Source organism: Leptopilina heterotoma, unplaced genomic scaffold (genome assembly GCF_015476425.1).
Source record: "Leptopilina heterotoma isolate Lh14 unplaced genomic scaffold, ASM1547642v1 Lhet_201, whole genome shotgun sequence".
In the NCBI taxonomy this organism is placed as follows: Eukaryota; Metazoa; Arthropoda; class Insecta; order Hymenoptera; family Figitidae; genus Leptopilina; species Leptopilina heterotoma.
The window spans coordinates 582,648-610,457 of record NW_025110916.1 but is presented as its reverse complement, the minus strand read 5'-3'; the positions used below and the strand labels follow the sequence as shown (position 1 = coordinate 610,457).

Below are 27,810 nucleotides of genomic sequence, written 5' to 3'. Positions count from 1 at the left end.
GCCGCCATATTGGATCCGCTATTTTGAATTTTTAAAAACTGACTGCAGATTCGTAATCAGCGATCTTAAAAACCCCCGAAAAACAAGTTTGAGAAAAATCTAATGAATTTTTAAAAAATTTTGTATTTTACATAAATTACATAAAATCTGACATGTTTTTTGAGGTTAGAAAAAAATCCTGACGTGATGGAGCAAATCTGACTTTGGATTCGTGTTCAGCGCATCAAAATACATAGGGGTATGGTACTGTGGACTTTCGCGCAGGGTACTTTTCTTTTTTTGTGGGGCTGTGTAAGGGATTGTTTGGACCATTTGGCGAGTCGGAACTTCCTGACGCTGCCAGGCAATCTTGGGACGGCGTCGGTACCGGGCACGATCCGAAAGGAGCGTAATAAATTGCAATTATATTGTATTTTCGACGGTGAGTCAAGAAATTTATTAACTCATTCTCTCTGACCATTACATTTTAAATTTATATTGTAAAACGTATCGCAGTTATTGTAAGAATTATTATTATATATATATATATATATATCTTACATTATTATTGTAAGAATATTGGGATTTATGTGTGTGAATGTGTGTGCGTATGGTGTGATTTCAAAGTATATGTAGTTGACTAACTCATGGATGGAGAGTATTATGTAAAATTTTACGAATTATTATTACCAGTAATCTCGAGATATTTTTAACACTTGCAAGTAAATTCAAATATATATATTTTTTTAATATTTTGTCTATTTTTATTAACGAAACAAATTTAACAAAAATAAATAAATAAATTCGTTACAAGCGATTGCTAAAAAATGAAAATTTATAATTTTTATTAACAATTCTTTTAAACAATTGCAAATTGAAGAATGTTCTCAATGCCTAATTTTTTTTTCTTCCTTCTTCATTTTTAACACTTAGTTGTTCTTGAGTTCTTGATTTGATTTTACCACGAGGTTTTCCTTTTCTTAGTTTTTTCATAGCGCTGTCCAAATTCATATGTTGTATTAATGAATTTGAATCATACATGACTGACATTCTCATTGTTTGCTTGTTTAATATTTAAAAATTCTTTACTTTTCTCAATAATTTTTTCTTCACCTTTTTGACCTGATTTTGTTTCAATTCATTCATAGCTAATTTCAGATCGTTTTGCATTGTTTTCTCGCTGTAAAGTTTCGTGATTATAACAACTATAATTCTTTAAGTCATTATCTTCTTCTGATTTTATTATATTTTTGCTTTTCTCCGAACTTGGCATTTGTAATGATTCCTTCCTATTCTCTTCCTCTTCTTCGAGCATTTTGTTGTCCAAAATACAAGTTTGGTTTTCTTCTAACGATAAACTAATTTTTCTGTCTAATTCTCTATGTATGTCCATCTTTCTCTTGTTTAGTAGTTTTTCATTGATGTTGATATCTTCTTCGTCGTCGTCGAAAGTACTTACAATAGGATCCATATACACAGCAATCTGTTCTTCTTTTTCCACAGGTTTTTGTATTTTTTAAATGGTCTTTTTGTTAATTGATTCTTCGCTTTCGTTTACAACTTGTGGCTCATTGGCTGGGTTGAGACACTATGATTCAATTGATTTTTATTCCTAAAAGAATTTTGGTTTGTGAGCGAGTTCTGCAAACACATTGAATTATAAATATTAGAAAATATTTCGTTAAAGCTCATATAAGACTCTTCATAGTTGTCATAACTGTGGTCTTTATGATCATCTCTACTGTAACCATCCTGGACGTTCTTGTATCTTTTGTATTCGTTTCTAAATCTGTGTTGTGAATTTCCGTATTCGACATTGTACTCGTCATAATTCTGATCATAGTTACAAAAGTCTTCTCTTCCATAATCCAGCGAATCCATGTCCCTGTTTTGTCAATTTCTTCTAAAACTCTTGTTCCTATTCTGATTGTTAAATTTATTGTAGCCTCTATTTTCTCTTTTATGTTGTTGACCCCATTTTTGACGCTGATTCCTTGGTTGATACGTGTTGTAATGGTCAATGGCATTGTAATTTGTTCTCGAAAAATCGTAGTTAGAGGGAGAGGAGTCGTCGAATAGAACATTTGGAGACAAATTTTTTTTTTAGATGATCTAATAAATCTATCAAAATTTTAAATTGGATACCAAAAGTGCTAGCTTTTGCCGTACCTTCCAATTTATCAAGTTTAATTGTTATTATACGGGCTTCACAAGTAATTGGCATTTGTGACGCTAAACATGTTATTTGTTCTACGAATTCTTCAACTGGTATGTTGTATCCAACAAAAAATTGTAATTGTTTTTCGAATAGGGGCCGTCCATAAATCACGTTACACTTTAGGGGGGGTGGGGGGTCAACAAATTTATCACGACTTGCAGATAAAATGGCGCTAATACATGCAATAGTGTATCACATGGAGGGGTGGGGGGTCAAAAATGGTCAAAAATAGCATCACGTGATTTATGGACGGCCCCATAGTGCTAAAGACAATGCAAGATTTAATCTTTGATTGACTATCCGAGAATCTTCTTCACGGTCTACTTCTGACATTTTTTTTAAAACGTTAATCCTCTGTTTGCGTATTTCTGCTAATTCAGCATGATTTATTTATTTTTCTTCCAACTGATGAAGGTTTATTTTTAATATGTTACTTTTCATTCTTCTATTTCGTAGACTGACTTCACCTAAGTCATGATCTTCAAAATTTTTGTGCTATAAAATTTTAAGTAAAATTCCTAAGTTTTCTTAATTTTCGAAGTTTAATGAAATACTAAACTTGCCTCCATTTTTTATGCGTTTTAATTAAGATTTTTATTCAATTTATAATTTTAGGTTTTTTAAATTCTTTAAAATTTTATTTGTTATTTGTCAAATATGAATTTTATTGAAAAAGAAACAATAAATAAATGTATATGAGACATTTCACGCCAAACCAACATATCGTCAAAATTCACATTTTTTATTTGGATCAAACATTTTTTATCTTTTAGTACTAGTTGAAAAAGAGCTTCATGATGTTTTTCAAATTTTTTTATCCAGCCGCTGCATTCTGCAACAAACTGATTTAACACGATTCAGTTTTGCCTAAACTGAGAGAAATTTCTACATAAAATGGTATTAAAATACTCAACGCGCTTTGCATGCCCTCTGTCGTGAGTTTTTGTTATGAAAACTTAGTAAATTCGCTCAGCAATCATACGAATGGCGTATGTGATATGTATACACAAGAAATATGTAAATATGGCTAAAGTTTAGTGTAATATCAATTAAAATACGATTCCTTCAAAAGTTTAGTGATCCAAAAGAATAAATTTTTTGAAAAGTTATTTTATTGTTTCATGATATTAAATTTTAACAAATCTTAAATATAGGTACTCAATCATAAATATAAGAATCTTCTTAAATTATTTTTTTGTCTGCTAAATATTTCACAAACTGTTTAAGCCTTTGAGCATCGAATATTGAGAGCTTCAATTACTTTTTCATAATTTTGATTAGTTGAAAATTTAGCTACAACGTTTGGTAAATTTTTGTCTGCATTAACCCATTTGTATAACTCTTGGCGGTTGAAATTTGTTGATTCAATGGCAATTAAAGACTAGCTCGAGCGGCTGCATTTTTTAGCGTACCTCCAACGCCGTTGCAAGAATGGATGAAGAAGAAAAAAGGATTTAGAGTTTAGAAAATCTTTTAAAATAGAGTTATCAGGATTATAAAATAATATAAAAATGTAAAAAAATGTTACATTTTTTTGGAAAATATTAATTTTTCAATGTAAGAAAGATAAGAAAATAAATATCTATTAATTAGGGGGAAAACCTTAATCATAAAGAATAAATTATATTAATTCAATAACAAAAAAATCATTTAAGATGATTCTTATATTTATGATCAAGAACCTATATTTGAGATTTGTTATTTAATTTTATAAAACAATAAAATAACATTTTAAAAAATTTATTCTTTTGGATCACTAAACTTTTGAAGGAATCGTATTTTAATTGATATTACACTGAGGGTAATTTCTGCATAGTATAGTATGAACTTTAGCCATACTTTTTTCTCGTCTATATCACATATACGCCATTGGTATGATTGTTGAGATAATTCACTAAGTTTTCATAACAAAAACTCACGACAGAGGACATGCGAAACGCGTTAAGTATTTCAATACTATTTTATGTAGAAATTTCTCTTATTTTAGGCAAAACTGAATCGTGTAAAATCAGTTTGTTGCATAATGCAGCGGCTGAATGAGTAAATACTAAATTTCCATAATTTAAAAAAATTCTGAAAAAATAGTAAAAATCATATACCCACGACAGGACAAGGCTTAAAATTTGCCTAAAGGGAAGTAGTTTTTTTGGAATTTTTTAAAGGAAATCGGAGGATGCAAACAGATTTAAAAATTAAATTTTAATCTTGAAGTTTTTAAAAATGCAAACAATTTTTGTCAATTCCCGAATTTTATCTTCGTTGATGCTCTTTAAGACGGAGGCTTCTTTTTTGGGTTTCTTCGAACTTTGAACCTCGATTTGCTTCTTTGGTTTTTATTCTTTATGTCAATTCTCGTTTATCAATTTTTTTTCAGTTTATATTACTTATATTAAAATAATAAATTTTTTTTAATAATATTTACTTGCGATTTTCTATCTATTAAATCTTTAAATATTTGATTTCTTTTTATTTTAAACATAAAAAATTGTATAGTTTATTTTTTTAATAAAAGATTTTATTTAATTAAAAAAAGGTAATTTTTATTTTAAACCGTTGTTTTACACGATATTGTTTTTCGGTTTTTTTTAATCCCTTCACTTGCCCAAGTGGCTGCACACTTCCGGCAAGGTTATGTCAGGGAATTAAGTGTGGTTTATTTAAGAAACCAGAGCTTGCCGTCGCAAGGGTAGTTACTGTTCCCTGTGTTCAACTTTAGCGAACAAAAAAATATCTTTTACTACACTTTTTTTAAATTTGTATATTTTCTCCTGTGAAGAAACATATAGACACTTTTTATAAAATAGAAAATCAATGCATATAAATATATATCTATATCTCATAATATGTTTTAACCTTTTTGTGTTAATGTGTATAGTGTAACCCTGTGTGTATAATCAAATATGTATATATTTTTTAAAATTATTTTCTGGATTTTTTTACTATCTTCTATTTCTCAAGAATAAAGAGAAAGAATCCTACCGCTGCCACCAGTTTGTTAAAGTAGGATTTAGAAATTTAATATTTAAATTTTAAAAGATTAATTTTTAAAACTTTAACTCACGTGTCCTTCGGACAAAAGAAATTGTTAAGGTAGTGGATTCCCCCTCTATTTAGTTTTTATTCAACTAAAAGGTTGAGAACCCTACTCTTGTGAAAAAAGAGAAGATAGGAAAATTTAAGGGATGTTAAAATTAAAATGCAAAATTAAGATAGTAACAATAAGATATGTATTTTACCTAAAAGTCCCTAATACAAATATTTCTAATTTTATGTGTGTAAAAAGAGTACTTCTGTACGTGTGAATGAAATAGTAATGTGTATGTGTTATGATGTGTAAGACTTTTATACTCACTATTTAGTAATCCAAACTCTTTGAAATAATAATCCAATGAAGTGTTCTGACTTTGCAAACTTAAAGTTGTTTCTCCGGAAAACCAAAGAAATACCTAATCTAGGTTCACTAGATTGATATTTAACTATGAAATTTAGTATCCCTTCCGTTGCACAACTATCAAAATCTAAACCCCGTAAATAAAGGTTGACTTTAAAATATGTTCAAATTAATATTCTTTTTAAGAATTACTTATATTTTATTTTTGGTGATACTAGACTTTTTCAATATTCTGTTTTAATTATTTTATTTTATATCTCTTTCATAAATTCTTTATATTTATTTTTTTATTCACTTTATTTTCATTATTCTTTTTCAATTCTTTAATTATTTTTCACTTGTCACTTTTATTATTTTTATATTTGAATATAACTTTTAAAATCAACCTTTCTTTACTCTTTAATTATTTTATATTATTCTCAAATAAAATGCACTTTTCTGATCAAACTTCTTATTAAACCCTTATAACTTTTGAGAAAATCCCTTGCTCAGGGATGCAAACTTTAACTCTGATCTTTACGATCAACACGGCCAATTTGCCTCGCTTAAACTGCCCAGATTTCCCAGTGTCAATCAATTTTATTGAAAGACGATTTAGTGGCCACTAAATCGTCTTTCAATCAATTGTTGCCAAGCCAATTCTGCAAGCTTGCAGATTTAGGCAGTGGCGTGATCCGAGTTCAGTGACTTGGATGCACCACTCCTTATATTGATCAATTTACTTTTATATTTTCTAACTATTTCTCAAAGGGTCAACAAACTGTTTGTCCAAGAAAGGAATTTATTAAGAAATACCCTGTTATATTCTTAGGTTTTTCACCTTGAAATTGTGAAACTCAAAGAAATGTTAAATTTCATTAAATCTATTATTTAAATAGAACTAAATTTTTATGCGATTGAAATATTTTGGATTAAAAAATATGAAAAGAAGAATGTCCCTTTTGTGTAATTACAAAGGGTTGTTTTTGTGTAAATGTGTTTATAATATTTGACAAAACTTCATGTTGTGTGTAATTGTTGCATGTAATTTTAGTTTAAGTATAATAAAAAAAATATATTAACAATATGAAAAAGTTATGGAGTTCGGCCGTAACATTAATTTTTCTGTAAAATCGGTATTTTTTTAAATATTTTTTTTATTTAGAAAGAAAGCTGAGCTTTTTTCTATCGAAAACGTTTCTTCCCAAAGTGGGACTAAAATTATTAATAAATGACATTTTTTTCACGGTAAAACAATGACGCGCCGCGCTCTCGCGCGCTGATAATTAATAATAAAAGATAAATAATAATGAATAATTAAATACTAAATATTAGAATAGATATTAAATGTCAATTCAGTAAAAAATTTTAGAAAAATCTGAAAAAAAATTTTTTTTCTGTTTTTCCAAATTATAGAATTTTGACATTTGTTCGCAAGAAAAAAATTTTACCTTGAACAGTAATAAGTTTCTTTAAAATAGAGAGATATTTTGGCTAATATATTGAAATTTGTCGTCAAATACACTAATTTTTGAATTGGTAGAAATTAATTTTTTTTTTTAAAATGAATTATTTTCTAAAATTTTTATTAAACACTTTTGAAAATTAAATTTTTTTGAATATTATTATCGTAATATATTTTACAAAATTTTAATTATTTTAATTATTTTTAATAAAATATTTGTAAAAATTGAAACTTTAAAGTCAATTAAGTTTTGAAGTTTATGAAAATGTATCTATTCCAAAATGTAAAATTTAGTTTTCTAGAATTTACTACTTAAAATTTTTTGCAAAATTAATTATTTTTAACAACTAATTCTGAGAAAGTTCTTCGAATGTTAATAATTACTAAAAATTTAATTAAATTGTTCCAAAAAATTTTAATTACTGTTAAAAATAAGAGAAAAATGGAAGATTTTGTTTTAAAATTAATTCTGATTATAAACTCTTTTATGTAAAAAAAAAATTCAAGGAAAGTTTAAAGTTTTCAAAACATGTGGATAGTCACTAGAAATCAAATATTTCTAGTAAAATATAACGAAATTGTAACAAAATTTTTTAATTTTTAGATTTTTCTAAAAATTTTCACTGAATTGACATTTAATATCTATTCTAATATTAATTATTTAATTATTCATTATTATTTATCTTTTATTATTAATTATCAGCGCGCTAGAGCGCGGCGCGTCATTGTTTTACTGCGAAAGAAAATGTCATTTTTTATTTATTAATGATTTTAGTCCCACTTTGGGAAGAAACGTTTTCGATTGGAAAAAAGCTCAGCTTTCTTTCTAAATAAAAAAAAGTTTTAAAAAAATACCGATTTTACAGAAAAATGGAAATTAAAATTAATTTTTAATTTTCAAGGTCAAAAAAAATTGTTTCTTTTAAAACTAACATATCCATTGAAAAGTACACTTAAAAACCTTTCCAAAACATATTTTGTGAAATTCACATCTTTTTTTTAAAGAGAAATACAAGTCACCAAAGTATGACGTGCAAACGCATGAGGCCTGGATCACTTGGCGTAAAATCCCCCATAGGTAACTTTCGCTCACTATTTGAATGAATCTAATTTTTGGAGGTTATGTTGCAAAAATTAATAGCAGTGAATGCTTGTACACTGAGAGACCTTTGGGTCAGCATCAGACATTCGATAGGCTACTACTGACCATTTTGGTGGAACGCTACAGAACTATACTTTTGGGTTGCTGTGGTACAATTTTGGGCGCGTGACAGTCCAAAAGTTGTTCAGCTACAAACCAAAGGCACTACTTCGGTGAGCTGCTCACAAACATTTTGGACTGTCACGCACCCAAAATTGTACCGAAGCACACCAAAACCATAGTGGAGCTGCTGTCACATACGTTGTTCCTCTATACAGTCCCAAAAAGGTCTCTCAGTGTAGAAAAAACCTTCCTTAGTATTTCAAAAAAAGAAAATTTTAGTTGTTGGAGATTTGTGTTGTCGGTAGAATTTTGTCCAAAACACAGTATTTCTTCCCACTATGAGTAGGTGATGTTAAAAACATCCTAAACCACACACAGAGAAAGAATTCATGTTATCACATGAACGGTTTCATAATTTAAACTTTAGTTTAATATACCTAATATAAATTATATTTTTGAAATATTTTAAAACAATCTTCTAATAATACCTCAAATCCTAATGGACAAAGCATGCGACAGGTGTGTGCTGGACAAGGCCTGGGATTGTCGCAATCAATAAATGATTTGTTGGTAACAGAAGTTCCAGGTATTTCTTCTCCAAATGAATTAACACACCAACAATAAGTATCTTCAGCGTTGCACTGTATTTTTTCAAATTCACCAGTGACGTTATCACATTTTGGTATTGTTTGATTTTTTCTAGTTGGACTTAAAGCGTTTAATCTATTGGTAGCAGCAAGGGCTAAATGTTCGCATCCTGTCAGCTCTCCCATAACACATTTATTGCCACAGGCAGTCTTACAGCAACGCTCATTAGACGTCTGGCATTCAGAATCGCTATTACAGCCTGGTGCTCTATTAGGACATATTTTTTGCCCTTCGTAGGCCGGACAGCGACTATCTCCTTTCAAAGGTAGTTCTGCAAATAGAACAATATTAATTCATTTCTCGGTTACACAGTCATTTTTAACACATTTTAAATAAAAAGTGCCCTTTTTGAGAAATTCGACTTTTAGGTTACAATTTAAAATTACTTAGGTTCAATTTTATTCTTCTACAAAATAATCAATATAAATGATTAAACATAAAGTGTTAGAAATATTGACAAAATACAAAAAGTTTCTTAGTGTAGTCTTGATGATAGTATGTATATATTTTGTGCAACGAGTGGAGAACGAGCCTAGAAGAAATTTGTCCTAGTTATTATAAAGGAACTGTCCAGTCGCGCTTGAAATTGTCTAGTTACTTTACTAGCCAACTGGCTAATAACTGGAATAGAGTGACACGCTTTTTTCATCAAGTTATTATATAGCCCAACTTTATAAATTCTGGTCAACGGTTCTGTAGAAAAACTAGACAAATTAATTCTTTTAAAATACTGAAAATTTGTTTAATATTAAGATTTACTGCAGTTAACACATTTATTTCATGCAATTAGGGGGACTTTCCAGTTCAAAACAGGCAAAAAGAAGGCTTTTTTAATATATTTTATTCAAATAACTATGACATTTATTTAAAAAATTTCTTTTACATGTAATAAATAATTTATTTAAGAATTTGTAAAAAGAAAATTTTTCATTTTTATTTCAAAATTGCGGCGATATACGCCATTTTCGAAAATGCCCATTTTCGGTGGTAAGATCGATTCCAAACTTTCTATAACAGATAAAACCAAAAACGAAAAGACATTCTCTTCGTTAGATCTTTCTTTAGGTGTGGTACCTTAAAAAAGTGGAATTTTCTTCCCCCCCTTTTTTTAAAGTACTTTTTCCCAAAATATGCAAAAAAAAGGTGTTTTAATTCAGAATTTCTCTTATAAAAAAAGGGAGTTGGAAATTTTCCAGTTTTTGAGGTTCCACTTATAGGCATGATGACGCTGAATGAAAAGCCGTTTGATTTTTTAAAATCGCTTCAGAAGAACTCGAGATATCACTCTTACCAGATCAAAAAAAGACATTTTAAGAAAAACGCATTTAAAGTTTTTGTTCATAAGTTTCGAAATTTTTCTTAAAAAATCATCGGATTTGCTTGAAAATCGTTACTCGGGGGTTTTTGAGATCGCTAATTACGAATGTGGAATCAGATTTTTAAAATTCAAAATGTCGGATACAATATGGCGGACATATTTTTTCAAAATCATTGGATTTGCTTGAAAATCGTTACGGGGGGTTTTTGGGGTCGCTGATTACGAATAAAACATCATTTTTTCAAAATTAAAAATGGCGGATGCAATATGGTGGACGAAAAAAAAATTAAACGAAAAAAAACATTAAAATAAAAAAATTTTCTTTTCCACAATATTGGATCCGCCATTTTGAATTTTTAAAATTTGATATCTAATTTGTGATCAGCAACACCAAATACATTTTTGTTTGTCTTTTTTAAAAAATGCAAATGAGAAAACATTTAAATCATTCGATTGCTTATCCGCATACGAAAACATCTTTGACATGACGAAGAATAAGGATGTATAACTTTTGTTTTACTTCGAATTTTGCAATAATATTTTAGGAGAGTATTCTTGACACTATAAGAAATCTGAAAATAAAAACAAAAAAAATCGATTTTATTGACATTTTGAACTGGAATGTCCCCTTAATATAAAATTTCTATTAAGCACTAAAAAATTCAATCAAAAATATTTTTAGAAAATTTCTGTATCCATTATAATATATATGTACATAACAAAGTGAATACAATACAAAATTATTTAATAACATTTTATAATTTTTAATTAATTAGTTGAATTATTAGGTATATAAAAATATACTAGAAATTGTAAATTATTACATGTAATTTCCTACATTACTTTTTGATTTTTAATTCAATTAAAAAAAATTCTAAATTTAAATATTCTAAATATTTACGGGTCAGAATTTCTCAAACGGATCACCTAAAACTAAAAAATTTTCTTTTTGAACCAAAATAGTTTTTTTACTATTAATATGGTTAAAAAGAATCCCTGAAAATATTAATAAAAAAAAATTTTTTTTTTAAAGTTATTAACAATTGAATTTTTTAGTACTGCTTAATTAACAAATTTTTTTCTGGAGTTGCAGTTGACGTATTTTAAAATTAAAATATGGGTTTTTTTCGTCTTGGATTGCACTATTTTCGGGGGCAGCATACCGTTTTTTGTTAAATTATTAAATATTTAAAATATATTAAATGTATAAATTAACATTTCTATATCCTTATTCAATAATAACTCCAATATTGGCGCTTTTGTACACCTGGTGGACAGCTCCTCGATGAGCGGAGCGCTTGCACTGTAATCTTTAGGAATTTTTTTCTCGAAAACAAAAAATAACGCCAAGCTAAAAATTTTAGGAAAGTTTTATTATATTATCAACATTATTTATGATTTTTTTTAGACCTGAGAAACAGGGAGAAAGGGTTTAAATACTAAAAACAAATTTTATTGTTTAAACAAATTAACCTAAAATTTATCATTTTTATTTTTAGTAATTTTTTTCTGAAAGTTTAGTATTTTGAGCACAAAAAATGTTCAGAACAATTTTTTGTAACTCAAAGCAAGAAAAAGTTATTTTCAAAATAAAAAAATTTTACCTAATCACTCTCAATTCTGATAATATGAGAAAAATCTAAAACATCATATGTCGTTTTCATATGAAACGCCCCAAATAGACGAAATTTCTTATTTATTAGAAGTTTTGATAATAATACATGTTTTATTTTTTTCAACATTTAATAGTCAAGTTAAGAGAAACTCGTTTATGGTGTACGAGAAAAAATAGTTGTTGAAAAAGTGAATGTCAAACTATCAGAACTGCACGCATACAAACGAGTACCGCTGTTCGTGTAGTCACACATAACCACTTAATCTAATATTATACATGTGTTCGAGTTAAATGGCCGCCGTCATTCCACCTGGTTCTCTTTTATCTGTAAATGTGAGGTTATGTTTGAACAAGTCTTTTAAATTTGAACAAAATGTTTATATATTTCATTGTCACAGATATTGACCATTAATATTTTTCTCAGTGTAATTATTTTTTTAATTAAGATTTGAAATTAAATTGAAATTTTTTAAATATTTGAATTAGATTTACGAAGATTTTTTTAAATTTCCTAATATTTATATAATTATTTTTAATTAATGCAAAAAATTTTAAATGACTTCTATTAGTGTAAAATTTTTTTTTATATTAAAAAAATAATAATTAAATTATTTAAATAATATTATTTAATTAAATTAAATAATTAAATAAACATTAAATAAAAAGAATAAATAATTTTACGAAATAATAATAATATTATATTTTTCTATAATTATGTCAAACATTTTTATAATTTATTACAAGAATCCTGTTTGATAAAAATTAATTCTGTTCATTTCAAAAATTGACCTTATTAATTTTAAGTAATTAATTAATTTTATCAATTTTGTATAACAAACAAATATTGTTTAAAACGGCATTAAAATGCATACAAATTTTCTTCAAAGCGGAAATACAATTGTTGGATTAGTATATAAGAACACAGACTTATTTTCTCGATATGAATTGTATATGCGTTCCGTCGATTACAGTGTGCGTTACTTTCTCTGTATGTTAGGCGAATTAGATTAGGTCCCGTGTAGAAATTGCAATGTGGTACTGTTAGGGGCCGTAGAAGTTTACCCTTTTAATATTAGGGGCCAAATAGGTCAAATTGCTAGGGACCCCACCAGTTTCGTTACGCAAAATATTGTAGGGTCCGTTAGTGGAAAACTAATGTGGCCCGAAGCAGAAACCCCTTTTAATGCCCTAGCCCCCATTAGGGCCCTATTAGCGTCCTTGAAATATTTGTACCTCTGAATTCTTAAAATATGTTGCCGATATAACCTCTATACAATTTTTCTCTCCATAACTTTAGTTATGGAGAGAAAAGTTGTATACACGGAAAAAAAGTACGTGAAATTTTCATTGCCTCAGTGCTTGACTTTTGGATAGGACACAAAGTACTAGAAAAATTCTAGGACTTTTGCAGGAGAGTTCTAAAAGCAGTCAATGAAAATTTCTAGCACCTTGCTTGAGAATTTCATTGCTGACGGTCAAAAAAATCTGTAAAATGAAAAAAATAATTTCTCACTCGCGAAGTAACCTATAATACACATGTATTCGCGTATAACTTAAATATAAACACACACCGACACACACTTAACACTTAAAAGTACGAATCGAATCGTTCTTATATACTACATGGCGAAATTTTTCACAACCTGTGAGACATGACATTTCACTGAAAACTCAGTCATATGTATCATTCTGTTATGTGAGAAACACAAAATAAAAAATATTTTTTTGGAAGTCAGTTCTTGAACACAAATATATATTAACACTATTTGTTTTCATAAAAGAACAGCAACTCTCACTTGAAACTAATACAAAAGTGGAAACCTTGGGAAGAAACGCACAGTGCGCATACTCTACAGAATTTTCGAGCGCAGTCAATTAATTTTTCACGTACTTTGCAATAAACTGAATAAATGACTTTTGGTTAAAATTTAAAAACACCGTTGCCATACTAGTACTAGAATAATTCTAGGACATTTTTTCATTCTTTCCTTGATTTTTTAAATCATTCACAATATTCTGTGACAATATTTTTATTGTAATAAATTTTCAAGAATCGAAGGTTATGTTGTGTATGTATAATATTAGGGCCCCTATCGGCACTGACTGGAACCATTATAGGGGGTTTATTTCGTGTGCTATAATTAGGTTATCCGGACTACTGATTCAAACCACATCAGGGCCCAAGAAGCATCATGATATAATTTTATTGTTGAGGAAAACTATTGCGGACCACATAAACACCCTATTAAAGAAGTTAACAATTTTTCCAAATCAATATAAAAAATAAATCTCTTAAATAAGCTCATGGGCTTCATATGTATCGACAGCACAGCTGCCCTAATACAGAAACCTGCTTAATGTGAAAAATATTTTCGAAATTAATTAATAATTTCAAAATTATCAAAGAATTGAGAAAAAACGGTAGCATGGTGGGATACGAGCCCACGACCGAATGATAAATTCATTTTCTTTAATTATAAGAATTTAAAATTGTGTACCTATCCAATATGGAGTACTTACTATGAAACTCAAGTTTTGCAAAATTCAACATATTTACCTGAAATTCGTTACTCAGAGGCGTTTGTGGTCAGTAATTACGAATTTTATGTAAAATTCCAAAACTTTAAAATAGCGGATTCCATATGGTGGACAAGTTTTGCTAAAATTCATCGAATTCACTTGAAGCTTGTTACTTGGGGGTATCAACTGATCCCCCATATTTTGTCCGCTATTTTGAATTTCTGAAATCTAACATAAAATTCGTAATTAGCGACCCCAAAAAGCCTTCTGTAACGAGTTTCAAGTAAATCCGATAAATTGTTGCAAAATTTGAATGCCAAATACGATTAGTATTTTTGGAAATTAATATTCGAGTATAACTGTGAAATCGATAAATATTTTTTATTGGACATGGTCAACTTTGACCCCCTATATTTTCCAAACAGGAAATATAGTCATTTTTTGCCGAGGCTCTTTAGAAGTCACATTTTAACCCTTTGCATCATAGTGGGTCGCTCAGCAACCCACCTATTCTCTCGCAGTTTTCTGCATTTATATTACATATTTATCAATGGATTAAGGGGACAGTCTGGGTCTTTTGCACGTGTTTTGAAGATTTTTTCTTTCATAGTGAAATTTATTTAAACATTTTAAAATTTTTACATATTGTTACACATATATTAAATTAAATAAAAAAATTTTCTTTCTATATTTTTTGTTGTTAATAGCGAAGAAATGGCGACTGTAAAAAAACTCGAAAATCTGGTTGACATGATATCTCCAGTCAGAACAGACGGAATCAAAAAATTTAAACGGCATATTAAAATATAGGTAAGTGATTACAGCCTGAACTAAAATTATAATTTTTAACCTGTTTTTTAAACAATTTTAGTTGCAAAAGAAGGGTTAAAAAAGTAAAAAGCTCGCCATTTTGTTATTTTTCAATGTAATTTTTTTATGTTAGTTCAGGCTGTACCCAGTAAAAAAAAACTAATTCAAATGAATTGAAACGAATTAACATTTTTGGTAGGCTCCAATTCGTATTTGTCACAAAGCGGGATTCACTCATCTCTTTGTATATTCAATTGAATTTAATTCAATATGTACCAAACTGTCCAAACGAATTCGCATTCGAAAGAAATGGCCAAGGAATGCATTGAATTCGTGCTAACGAATTGAAAAAAAATTAAAGGCTCAAAACTTGTCCAGTGAATTGGTACGGATAGAAGGTTCGGAAGTTCAATACAGTTTCACGAATTCAGGAAAATTGCATCATGGCTCCAATTCGTATTTGTCACAAAGCGGGATTCACGAAAGCTCTTTGTGAATTCTTTTTAATTCATTTCAATTAGTTTTCGTTTACTGGGTAACCACTTACCTAGATATTTTAATAATCCGTTTGAATTTTTGATTCCGTCTGTTCTGACTGGAGATATATGACATTATATATGGTTGACATATGTCAACCCAATATGGCTGACATGAAAATTAAAAATCGACTGAATTCGATTGAAACTCGTTACTCGGGAGTTTTTATGGTCGCTGAATAGTAATCTGTAGATAATTTTTAAAAATTAAAAATGTCGGATCCAATATGACGGACATGAAAATTTTTAATCGACTGGATTCGCTTGAAAATAGAGATATCCCTGGGGTATCCAAATTTCCATCCCATGCGAGACTCGCGCGGGATATCCTAATATTCTCCACACGGTATATGCCACGTGAGAAATAGTAATATTATGTTGAAAAATAATTACCCAACTGAAAAAGTTCGTCTGGATTTTCCACATGGAAATTTACGCAGAAATCCATGAGGAGATTTGAAATCATTCACATGGAAATTTTCTATTTCTTTTATTTTTAAATATTTTCAAAAATAAACATTAAATTTGAATTCTGAGACCCCGTAGGGGTCTCACTTACTAGTTTCTGCATTTTTAAAGAGGTTTTCGTTCATATTTGGAGTTTATTAAGAATATAAAAAAATCCATGCGGAAATCCACATGGCAATCCACGCGGATTTCATGTGGATAGTTTCAAATCTCCATATGAATTTCTACCTGAAAAGTCCATGGGAAAATCCAGACGATTTTTTTCAGCTGGGTAGAGATTTAAAGAGTTGAAAAACCATTATTAAATTATAACCAGAATGAGAAAAAAATAAAAGATTATTTGACTAATATTAAAGTTATTTTTTTGTGATTTAACAAACATTAGTTGAATTTAATAAAATGTCTTTTTAACGCTAAACATTTATTGTGTGTGGGTTTAAACTAATTTTGGTCAATTCATATTGTCTATTACTGATAAATATTTATTGGTTAAAGATATTTACAAGAAACTAAAAAAAATGTGAAAGTTAAACATATTAAACAGCAACACTTATAATCACACAGTGCAAAACACACGCTTCTGATCTAATGACGCGTCTCCATGGTCGCCATGACACTCAACAGCTGGGAAGGTCGACGCATGCGCGTGTAAGATTATATGAGTACATACATATAAAATTTTATTTCTTCTTGTTTAAAGGGAAAAATATACTGGATTAATTAATCTAGTAATTCATGCAGTATTTGTTTGGAATTTAGTTAGTATAAATATTTGAATAATTATAATATAAATAATAAATAATAATAAATAAAAAAAAAATAAAAATAATAATAATAATAAAATTAAAGGGACCATATGGAAATAGTGTCCATGCGGGACACCCGCTTATTTATATGATTTAGTAAACAAAAAAAAGGTCATTTGTGACAAGAAAAAAGAATCAGGGAATTTGTAGGAGTCAATTAGAGCGGAATTGAAACAAAGGCTCGTCTTATGACATTTACATATTTATATTATGCTTATTTTGTAACATTGAATCACATATGTTTCTGACGATTGAATTTTTCTTAAAATATCACGAAGTCTATCTCTCTCACACTTATATACGCTACTGTGCTAACCTGTAGATGCAGAATATTCTTAACTATTTTCCGGGATATGCAGGACATTTTATGTCAAATGCGGGATGTTTTGCGGGACGCTAGCCTTTGCGGGACAAAGGGGAAAAATCCGGGACAGTCCCGCACAATCCGGGACGTATGGTCACTTTAAATAAAATATAAAATAATAATAATAATAAATAATAATAATATATAATTATATTATAATATTTATATAATATTTTAAAGTAAGATAAATGTATAGACCAAAGTAAAAGTGTTTACAAAACTTTCTGAAACGAAAAAATTAATTGATATGTGGGTAGCTCCATGCCTAAAAAATCAAAGTTGTCCCCTACTTCTTCGATTTTGTTGAAACTTCGAAATTTTGAAGTGGAATACATGCCAGTAAAAAACCCTAAATCGATTTCGAAAAATTTTGAAAAATTTTGGATTTACGAGGTTTTTAAAAATTTTTTTGAAATTTTGAAAATGGTATATCTCAAAGGAAAATGAATAAAATTTAATGAAATTTTCAGGGAATGCTTATTGTTTACAGACAATTTAAGAAAATATTTTATAAAAAATTTTTATTTTTTTTAAAACAAATTATTTAAAAAATAATTTTTAAATAAACAGTTTTTTGAAAAGTGCCATTTTTTTGCTTTTAATAACAATGATTCGATTCCCACTTATTTCACGAGTGTTTTCCAAAAAAAAAAATCGATGGAGGGTCTGAAACTTTAGGAGATATTGAATTTTTTGTCCTGGCGCGCAACCGTAAAAAGCGCATTTTCAGGCTATACTGTACATACAAACTAATGTTCAAAATCACCTAGGTATAAGTCGTAAATTTTAACCGAATTAAATTTTTCTTTTTGGAGAATGTCAGGCAATAAATTTGTAAGAATACTGTGCATTTTTTAAATTTATATTTGTTTAAACAAATTATTATTATTGTTGTTAATTACTAACTTTTTACATATTGTACCTAGAGAGGTGTATTTTTCCAATTTTGTAATTTACCGGACCTTACATTAATACAGATGCAGATTTAAAACATAATTATTAATGTTTAAGCAAGATTTAAACAAATTATTATTGTTTATTTCTAATTATTTACGGAATAGTATACTAGAAAGATGCAGTTTTTTCTAATCATGCAAATTTACCAAACTTTTTCAAATTCCGATTTACATTGAAAATAAAATTATAATTTAAACAAAAATAAGAATAAAAAAAAAAAAATTAAAAAAAAAAAAAATTAAAATAAAAATATTAAAATTATTAATAATAATAATTAATAATAAATAATTAATAATTAATAATAAATAATTAATAATAATAATTAAAAATTAATTAATAATAATAATTAAAAATTAATTAATAATTATTAATTATTAATATTATTAAATATTAAAATTTAAAAATTGTTTAAGTAATATTTGTACTTTTAATTTTAATCTGGGTATGTCCATGTCAAATAAATTAAAGTTGTCCCCTAGTTCTTTGATTTCTATGAAATCAGAAGTTTATTATTATTATTATAGCTCTGGAATAAAAGCTTAACAAACATAGTTTTTTAAAACAATTATTGTTATAATCATTTTTCGCAACAAAAATTTAATAAATTTTATGAAATATTTTTGACGAAGTAAATAATGATATTGCATACCTACTAACGATAGGATAAGTGTGTTAGTTGTGTTGCGGTTTATTGTTATAAAAATTTTTTATTATCAAAAAATTAATAAATTTTCTTAAATTTATATGACAAATTAAATAATAATATCATTATTTACTTCAGTTAAAACTCATCTGTTTAAAATAATTGTTTATAAGAATTGACTTGGTTAAAAAATTGTTTAAATAATTGTTAATAACAATTAAATTAAATATTAATTGTGTTATTTTGCTTTCCAAAAGTTAATTTTACTTAATTTTGTAAACTCAATAAAGTGTTTTTATTCTCAATGTCTCCGAAAGTATTTAAATTTAAAAGCTTTCAATATAATCAATTTGTTATTTATTTAATATTTATAATCGTGATTAACAAATAATTATAAAATCGTTTTCACACTTTTCATTATCATGTGTTCTGTAACAATTTTTCGAAGTTTCATAGAAATCAAAGAACTAGGGGACAACTTTGTTTGGTAAATTTGCATGATTAGAAAAAACTGCATCTTTCTAGTATACTATTCCGTAAATAATTAGAAATAAACAATAATAATTTGTTTAAATCTTGCTTAAACATTAATAATTATGTTTTAAATCTGCATCTGTATTTATGTAAGGTCCGGTAAATTACAAAATTGGAAAAAATACACCTCTCTAGGTACAATATGTAAAAAGTTAGTAATTAACAACAATAATAATAATTTGTTTAAACAAATATAAATTTAAAAAATGCACAGTATTCTTACAAATTTATTGCCTGACATTCTCCAAAAAGAAAAATTTAATTCGGTTAAAATTTACGACTTATACCTAGATTTTGAACATTAGTTTGTATGTACAGTATAGCCTGAAAATGCGCTTTTTACGGTTGCGCGCCAGGACAAAAAATTCAATATCTCCTAAAGTTTCAGACCCTCCATCGATTTTTTTTTGGAAAACACTCGTGAAATAAGTGGGAATCGAATCATTGTTATTAAAAGCAAAAAAAAATGGCACTTTTCAAAAAATTGTTTATTTAAAAATTATTTTTTAAATAATTTGTTTAAAAAAAAATAAAAATTTTTTATAAAATATTTTCTTAAATTGTCTGTAAACAATAAGCATTCCCTGAAAATTTCATTAATTTTTATTCATTTTCCTTTGAGATATACCATTTTCAAAATTTCAAAAAAAATTTTAAAAACCTCGTAAATCCAAAATTTTTCAAAATTTTTCGAAATCGATTTAGGGTTTTTTACTGGCATGTATTCCACTTCAAAATTTCGAAGTTTCAACAAAATCGAAGAAGTAGGGGACAACTTTGATTTTTTAGGCATGGAGCTACCCATGTGTGTTGATGAGATTGAAACATTTTATGGCAGATTTTTAAACTTGTAATTGATGACTTGCAATTAAGTCTTCAATGCAAATTTACAAATTTATTAGTGAACTAAAGTAATGTAATATAATATTATTATATGATCATAAATATATTGTGATATAAAGAGTTTTTACAATTTTGTCTATTAAATCAAGTATTATTAATAATTACTTCACCAATAATAAAAAAGGAAATATTAATATTTTTGAATATTTCGTATACAATGTACTCTAAAATCTCTTGTAACAAATAATAAGTGTAGTGCTATGAAAATAAAAATAGTTTGAGTCCACCTAACGGTACTTCGCATCCTACTGCCACACTTTTCTGCACTCTGCTAAAGTACATATAGTAACAGCTTCGAGTAGTACATATATGTTTTTAACCTTGACTTAGGCATAACAAAATTCTCACCTTTGACAAATAATGCTGATTGGAGATTCAACATTATGAATTTTCAGAATTTTAGTGTTTTAAAGTAAAGTTTGGTTCTTGCAAATTCAATCTTTTTAACTAAATAATTACTTTCACACAAATGACATACATTGTAAAAACAAAATCTTAAAGTACATACATCTCGTTTTTTCTTAAATTTAAAATCTTTTTGGGCCTAAAATAAAATAAGACAATTATGCTTATTTAGGAACGTGTGGATATGAAAATTACACAGGAAAAAAAGTCTGACTCCGTTTACACCTTAAATTCAGCCCATGTATTTTCACATAAGTCTGTCCTTGTTTAACGGGACTGACTCCGTTTACACCTTAAATTCAGCCTTAAAAAAAGGCTGAAAGTAAGACTTTTTTTAGTGTGTAGATAAAGTAATTCTTATGCATTTTATTTTGGAAAGAGAAAGAAATTCATGGTTAAATTTGAAGAGAGATAGTCTTATGTTAGTTTTATTAAAGGATGAAGTGAAGAACAGTAAGATTTTCAGACGAATAAGCCATTAAAGTGCCACTAATGTGCCTTTACTGGGCCGATCATAGTCACATCACTGGCAATAGAATTTTGACATTAAAGATTAATGAACTTTGCCAATAATGTGCCGTTATTGGGCCGAGCTACGCTCCAATACTGGCAATTATTATATGCCATTAACCCTTTAACGACGAGATGTGCTACTTTTCAACATGAAATTCAATCTCTTACACTTAGTAGAAAAAAGCCATAAAAGTTTTTAAAAGTCCATACCCTACTATTTTTGGGGTCGCTCTTTCGAATGGTGTGGTCAAAATTTTCAAAAAAAGATATTTAACCCTTGTTTTTTCAAAAATACTAAAAAAAGTCAAGTTTTTTTTAATGTAATTTTTTTCAAAAGAATTTTTTTCTGTGTCTTAACGCTTTTCAAATAGAACAAAAAGTATCAAAAACGTGTTCCCGATAGTTGTACTTGAAAAATATTCATTTCTAAATTTTATTTTTTTCGATTTTGAATTTAAAATGGCGCTTGAAGGACAAAAATTTTTTCTTATTTTACGTAAGATGACAAACTTTTTCAAAATTGCTCAAATCAGATTGAAATTTGTTGCTCAGGGGTTTTCGTGGTCGCTGATTACGAATCTGATGTCCATTTGCCAAAATTAAAAATGGCGGATCCAATATGGCGGATGACTTTTTTAAAAAATTGATCGAATTCGCTTGAAACTCGTTACTCGGGGGTTATCGGGGTCGCTGGTTACGAATCCGATGTCAGTTTTTCAAAATTCAAAATGGCGGATCTAATATGGCGGACGAAATACAAAAATTGTTCAGATTTGCTTGAATCTTGTTACTCGTGGGTTTTTGGGGTAGCTGATTACGAATTTGATATCAGATTTTCAAAATTCAAAATGGTGGATCCAATATGACAGATGACTTTTTTAAGAATTAATCGGATTCGCTTGAAATTTGTTACTCTGCGGTTTTTGGGTTCGATAATGACGAATCTGACGTTAGATTAAAAAAATTCAATATGCCGAATCCAGAATGGCGGACGAATTTTTCAAAATATCTCAAACCTGATTGAAACACGTTACTCGTGGGTTTTTGGAGTTGCTGGTTGCGAATCCGATGTTAGTTTTTCAAAATTCAAAATGGTGGAATCGATAAGGCAGACGAGGTGTAAAAAATATCCTTACCAATTCTTATAGCTATTTTATACCAAGCATTTTGAATTTTTAAAAACGAACATCGGATTCGCAATCAGTGGACCCGAAAACCCTAGAGTAACAAAATTCAAGTGAATCCGACTAATTTTTTAATTTCGTCTGCCATATTCGTTCCGCCATTTTGAATTTTGAAAAACTAACATCAATTTTCTCGTACCATAGATCACTTTTAAATTTTCCTGTCACATATTGTGAAATATAGATAAGTTGATACTGGTAGAGTCAGAGCAAAAAGAGTATAATAATTCCGCCATTTTGAATTTTTGGAATGTGACTTCACATTCGTAATTAGCCACCCTAAAAATACCACACTAACAAATTTCAAGCAAACCTGAGTAAATTAAAAAAATTAGTCTTTCATTATACTTTGGCCACTTTGAATTTGTTGAATCTAACGTCAGATTCGTCATTATCGAACCCAAAAACCGCAGAGTAACAAATTTCAAGCGAATCCAATCAATTTTTAAAAAAGTCATCTGTCGTATTGCATCCGCCATTTTGAATTTTGAAAATCTGATATCAAATTCGTAATCAGCTACCCCAAAAACCCCCGAGTAACAAGATTCAAGCAAATCTGAACAATTTTTGTATTTTGTCCGCCATATTAGATTCGCCATTTTGAATTTTGAAAAACTAACATCGGATTTGTAACCAGCGACCCCGAAAACCCCCGAGTAACGAGTTTCAAGCGAATCCGATCAATTTTTTAAAAAGTCATCCGCCATATTGGATCCGCCATTTTGAATTTTTGAAATCAGACTTCAAATTCGTAATCAGCGACCACGAAAACCCCTGAGTAACTAATTTCAATCAGATTTGAGCAATTTTGAAAAAGTTTGTCATCTTACGTAAAATAAGAAAAATTTTTTGTCCTTCAAGCGCCATTTTAAATTCAAAATCGAAAAAAATAAAATTTAGAAATGAATATTTTTCAAGTACAACTATCGGGAACACGTTTGTGATACTTTTTGTTCTATTTGAAAAGCGTTATGACACAGAAAAAAATTCTTTTGAAAAAAATTACATTAAAAAAACTTGACTTTTTTTAGTATTTTTGAAAAAAGAAGGGTTAAATATCATTTTTTGAAAATTTTGACCACACCATTCGAAAGAGCGACCCCAAAAATAGTAGGGTATGGACTTTTAAAAACTTTTATGACTTTTTTCTACTAATTGTAAGAGATTGAATTTCATGTTGAAAAGTAGCACATCTCGTCGTTAAAGGGTTAAAGATACAAAATTGTTATTATTAAAGTGCCACTAATGTGTCATTACTAGGCCGATTTTCGTTACATCACTGGCAATTGTTTTTTGCCACTAAAGATTGATCAACTTTGCCGTGAATTATTGGGCCGAGAGCCGGCTTAGTCTTCGAAAATATGAAAACCTGACCATCGGCACCATCATTGGCCCGGCAATGGGATGTTTTGAACACCAGTAATGGCCCAGTAATTACTGCCAATTCTCGGCAGATATTTCTGGACCAATGATGGGCCTTTTTTGCAGTCTTGGCATGTCGCACTTGGGTAGCGTTAATTCGCTGGTAATATTCTGAAATTATTACCTGAGTCCTCAAAGTTTTTCTCATTAACCCTTTAAGGACCAAATGTACAAAAATTTTATCCGAACTTTGGGAGCAATTTTTATTATGAAAACGGATTGCTAAAAATTTTTCAATAGACATTTCTTAAAGCTCAGGAACCGCTCTTTCGAATGCTGCAATAACAAATATTGAAAATTTATAAATAAACAAATTACATACAGTTATTTAAAAAAAACACAATTTTTTAAAGATTTTTTTTTGAAAATCAAATTTTTTTTATTATTTATGGCGAAGGAATACGTCTTAAAGGTAAAAATATCGCGTCAAAAATGTCTAACCTAAAATGTTGTAAAATAAAAATTAGAAAAAAACAAAATGGCGGATCAAAAATGGCGTTCAAAGTTGACTTTTTAATAAATAATATACAGCAAGTGCACATTTTTTTAAAAACCTCACAGATTCGCTTGAAACTGGTTAGTCGGGGGTTTTTGGGGTCGCTGATTACAAATATGATAATTGTTTTTAAAAATTCAAAATAGCGAATCCAATATGACAGACACTTTTTTCAAAATTTCATCGGATTCGCTTGAAACTGGTTACTCGGGGGTTTTTAAGATCGCTGATTACGAATATGATAATAGTTTTCATAAATTCAAAATGGCGAATCCAATATGGCGGACATTTTTCAAAACCTCACAGATTCGCTTGAAACTGGTTACTCGGGGGTTTTTGGGGTCGCTGATTACAAATATGATAATAGTTTTTAAAAGTTCAAAATGGCGAATCCAATATGGCGGACACTTTTTTCAAAATTTCATCGGATTCGCTTGAAACTGGTTACTCGGGGGGTTTTAAGGTCGCTGATTACGAATATGATAATAGTTTTCAAAAATTCAAAATGGCGAATCCAATATGGCAGACACTTTTCAAAACTTCATCGGATTCGCTTGAAAATAATTACTCGGGGGTTCTTGAGATCTCTAATTACGAATATGATAGTAGTTTTCAAAAAATAAAAATTTCGGAGCATATACATTAATTTTTGTAATGTTTTACAGTAGTAACTTCAGAATTGCGTTAACTTTATTTTGTTGTAAAATATTTCAATTTTTATTAGTTAATTATTTAATAATTCGAAAAAAGCGTCATTTTTTCGTTTTAGATATTGAAAGTACACATCTTAAGCTTTTTTTTGGTACAAGAAAAAGAAAAAAGGGTCCTTCTTGAAAGAAAAATCAAAAAAAAATTTATACCAAAAAAATATAGGTATATATTACTTGGTGGTTAATTAGTCATACATATTACTAACTACTGTGAAAATATTAGCCCGATCCAACAACTTGCAATTTTGACTTTGGTACACTCGATAAAATTTGCCCCTTAAACGTAATTAATCTTTAATTATAAGGCTTCAAAGACAGACAAAACTCGATAATAACAAAGAACAGTTACTATTCGTAATATTATTATTAAGTTTAATATTACTATTATATTTTACACAAATTATTTGAAACCAAAAAGGGTTTAAATTTTTATAATTTCTAACCTGCATAATGTACATGCTCCGAGATTTTATTTTTTAAAATCTACTATCATATTCATAATCAGAGACCCCAAGAACCCCTCCTAATCAGTTTCAAGTGAATCCGATGAACTTTTAGAAAAAGTATCCGCCATTTTGAATTAGCCATTTTGAATTTTTGAAAACTACTATCATATTCGTAATTAGAGACCCCAAGAACCCCCGAGTAACCAGTTTCAAGCGAATCCGATGAAGTTTTGAAAAATGTCCGCCATATTGGATTCGCCATTTTGAATTTATGAAAACTATTATCATATTCGTAATCAGCGATCTTAAAAACCCCCGAGTAACCAGTTTTAAGCGAATCCGATGAAATTTTGAAAAAAGTGTCCGCCATATTGGATTCGCCATTTTGAATTTTTAAAAACTATTATCATATTTGTAATCAGCGACCCCAAAAACCCCCGAGTAACCAGTTTCAAGCGAATCTGTGAGGTTTTTAAAAAAATGTGCACTTGCTGTATATTATTTATTAAAAAGTCAACTTTGAACGCCATTTTTGAACAACCATTTTGTTTTTTTCTAATTTTTATTTTACAACATTTTAGGTTAGACATTTTTGACGCGATATTTTTACCTTTAAAACGTATTCCTTCGCCATAAATAATAAAAAAATTAGATTTTCAAAAAAAAATCTTTAAAAAATTATGTTTTTTTTAAATAACTGTATGTAATTTGTTTATTTATAAATTTCCAATATTTGTTATTGCAGCATTCGAAAGAGCGGTTCCTGAGCTTTAAGAAATGTCTATTGAAAAATTTTTAGCAATCCGTTTTCATAATAAAAATTGCTCCCAAAGTTCGGATAAAATTTTTGTACATTTGGTCCTTAAAGGGTTAACAAAGGCCCAATTGTACAAAGGATTTGTATTGTCCATATTGTATACTTCGATTATATGGGATATATATGGGCACGTCAGATTTCAGTCAATTTTTTAAAATCGGCCAAAAATATTTTTTTCTATTCTATATTGAAAAAAAACAGATAGGTACGTATTTTTTTTCAAGGCCAAATTTTTTAGTTATAAATTTTCAAAATTTTCGTTTTTTAAATGTAGATATATTTTCAATGTCAGATAACTCAAAAAAATTGCTTTTTTTCATTTTTTGACAAGAGAAAAAAATTTGTTTTTCTCTCTACTTTTAAATAATCATAACAAAATTTTTTTTTTATATTTGGTATTAGATTTTTATAATTCAAAAAGGCGGATCCAATATGGCGGATGACTTTTTTAAAAATTCATCGGATTTGCCTGAAATTCGTTGCTTTGATGTTTTTGAGGTCGCTGATTACGAATCTGGTATTAGATTTTCAAAATTCAAAATGGCGGATCAAATATGGCGGATGACATGATTGAGGTGGTCTGAGAAGGTCCGATTAAAGATTTGGTAATTTTTAAAAACTGTTTTTTACAGTAAGTTATGTATTTGGCCCTGTAAAGGGCCGATTGAAGAGTGTTACAGTGAACCATGTATGTGGCCCTGAAAAGGGCCGGTTGAGTATAGTTATTTCCAATAATAATTATTAGATCTAGCTTGCGTTGAGTTCAATTCTAATTGAGTTCAATATCGTATTGCTCTAATAATCAGGAAATTTCTGGATCCAGATCTGAATCTACTGTTTCTTTTTCGGGTCTAAGAGATGCAATGTAAAGATCTGATGACACTAATAGTTTATGAATTAGATCTTCCATAGAATGCAATCGAGAAGTTTTTCTCGTGTTATGAAGCCGAAAGTATTTAACATCTTTATTTCTGGCTTCTAAAGCCTCCTCCGAATAAGCCCTAATTGGAAGAAGAAAATTGTCAATAACTTTACCTCCGTGAACTAGAATTTTATGAACTGATGAAGGCATATAATACCATGGGTATAACCGTACATACAGTTCAGCCGTCTCTAAGGCAAAGTTATTGAAAAATTTTGATGGGATTTTTACATTACCAGCAAGCATTTTTAAGATCTGGCTAAACCTTTTTATTAACTCCTTGTCAACTCCAGTTATTTCTGACGTCTGATCAATGTCTGCGAAAAACCTACGAGAAGTATTGCCACAATTAGAGTTACCAGCTCCTAATTGTGGCTGATCTACGATCAATCCCATTTTCTTTTTGAATTGATCACAAATTTTATTTTTGGTTTCGCAAATCAATTCCTTTTCAGCAGCATTTGTCACACAACATTTTTGGACTTCGAGCTTATATGCAATATGTAAAATGCACTCCATAAATCTGATGCGGGCATG

At 28.7% G+C, this 27,810-nt stretch overlaps 1 protein-coding gene across 4 annotated transcripts in view; it reads right to left on the bottom strand.

Annotated features, from left to right (window-relative positions):
- Positions 1 to 27,810, bottom strand: part of LOC122501095 — a 532,769-nt gene that overhangs the window by 433,565 nt on the left and 71,394 nt on the right. For all 4 annotated transcript variants that reach the window (XM_043610362.1, XM_043610361.1, XM_043610359.1 and 1 more), the window contains one exon: positions 8,725 to 9,155. In XM_043610362.1, the coding sequence (XP_043466297.1) occupies positions 8,725 to 9,155 (431 nt within the window). The remainder of the gene's footprint in view (positions 1 to 8,724; positions 9,156 to 27,810) is intronic.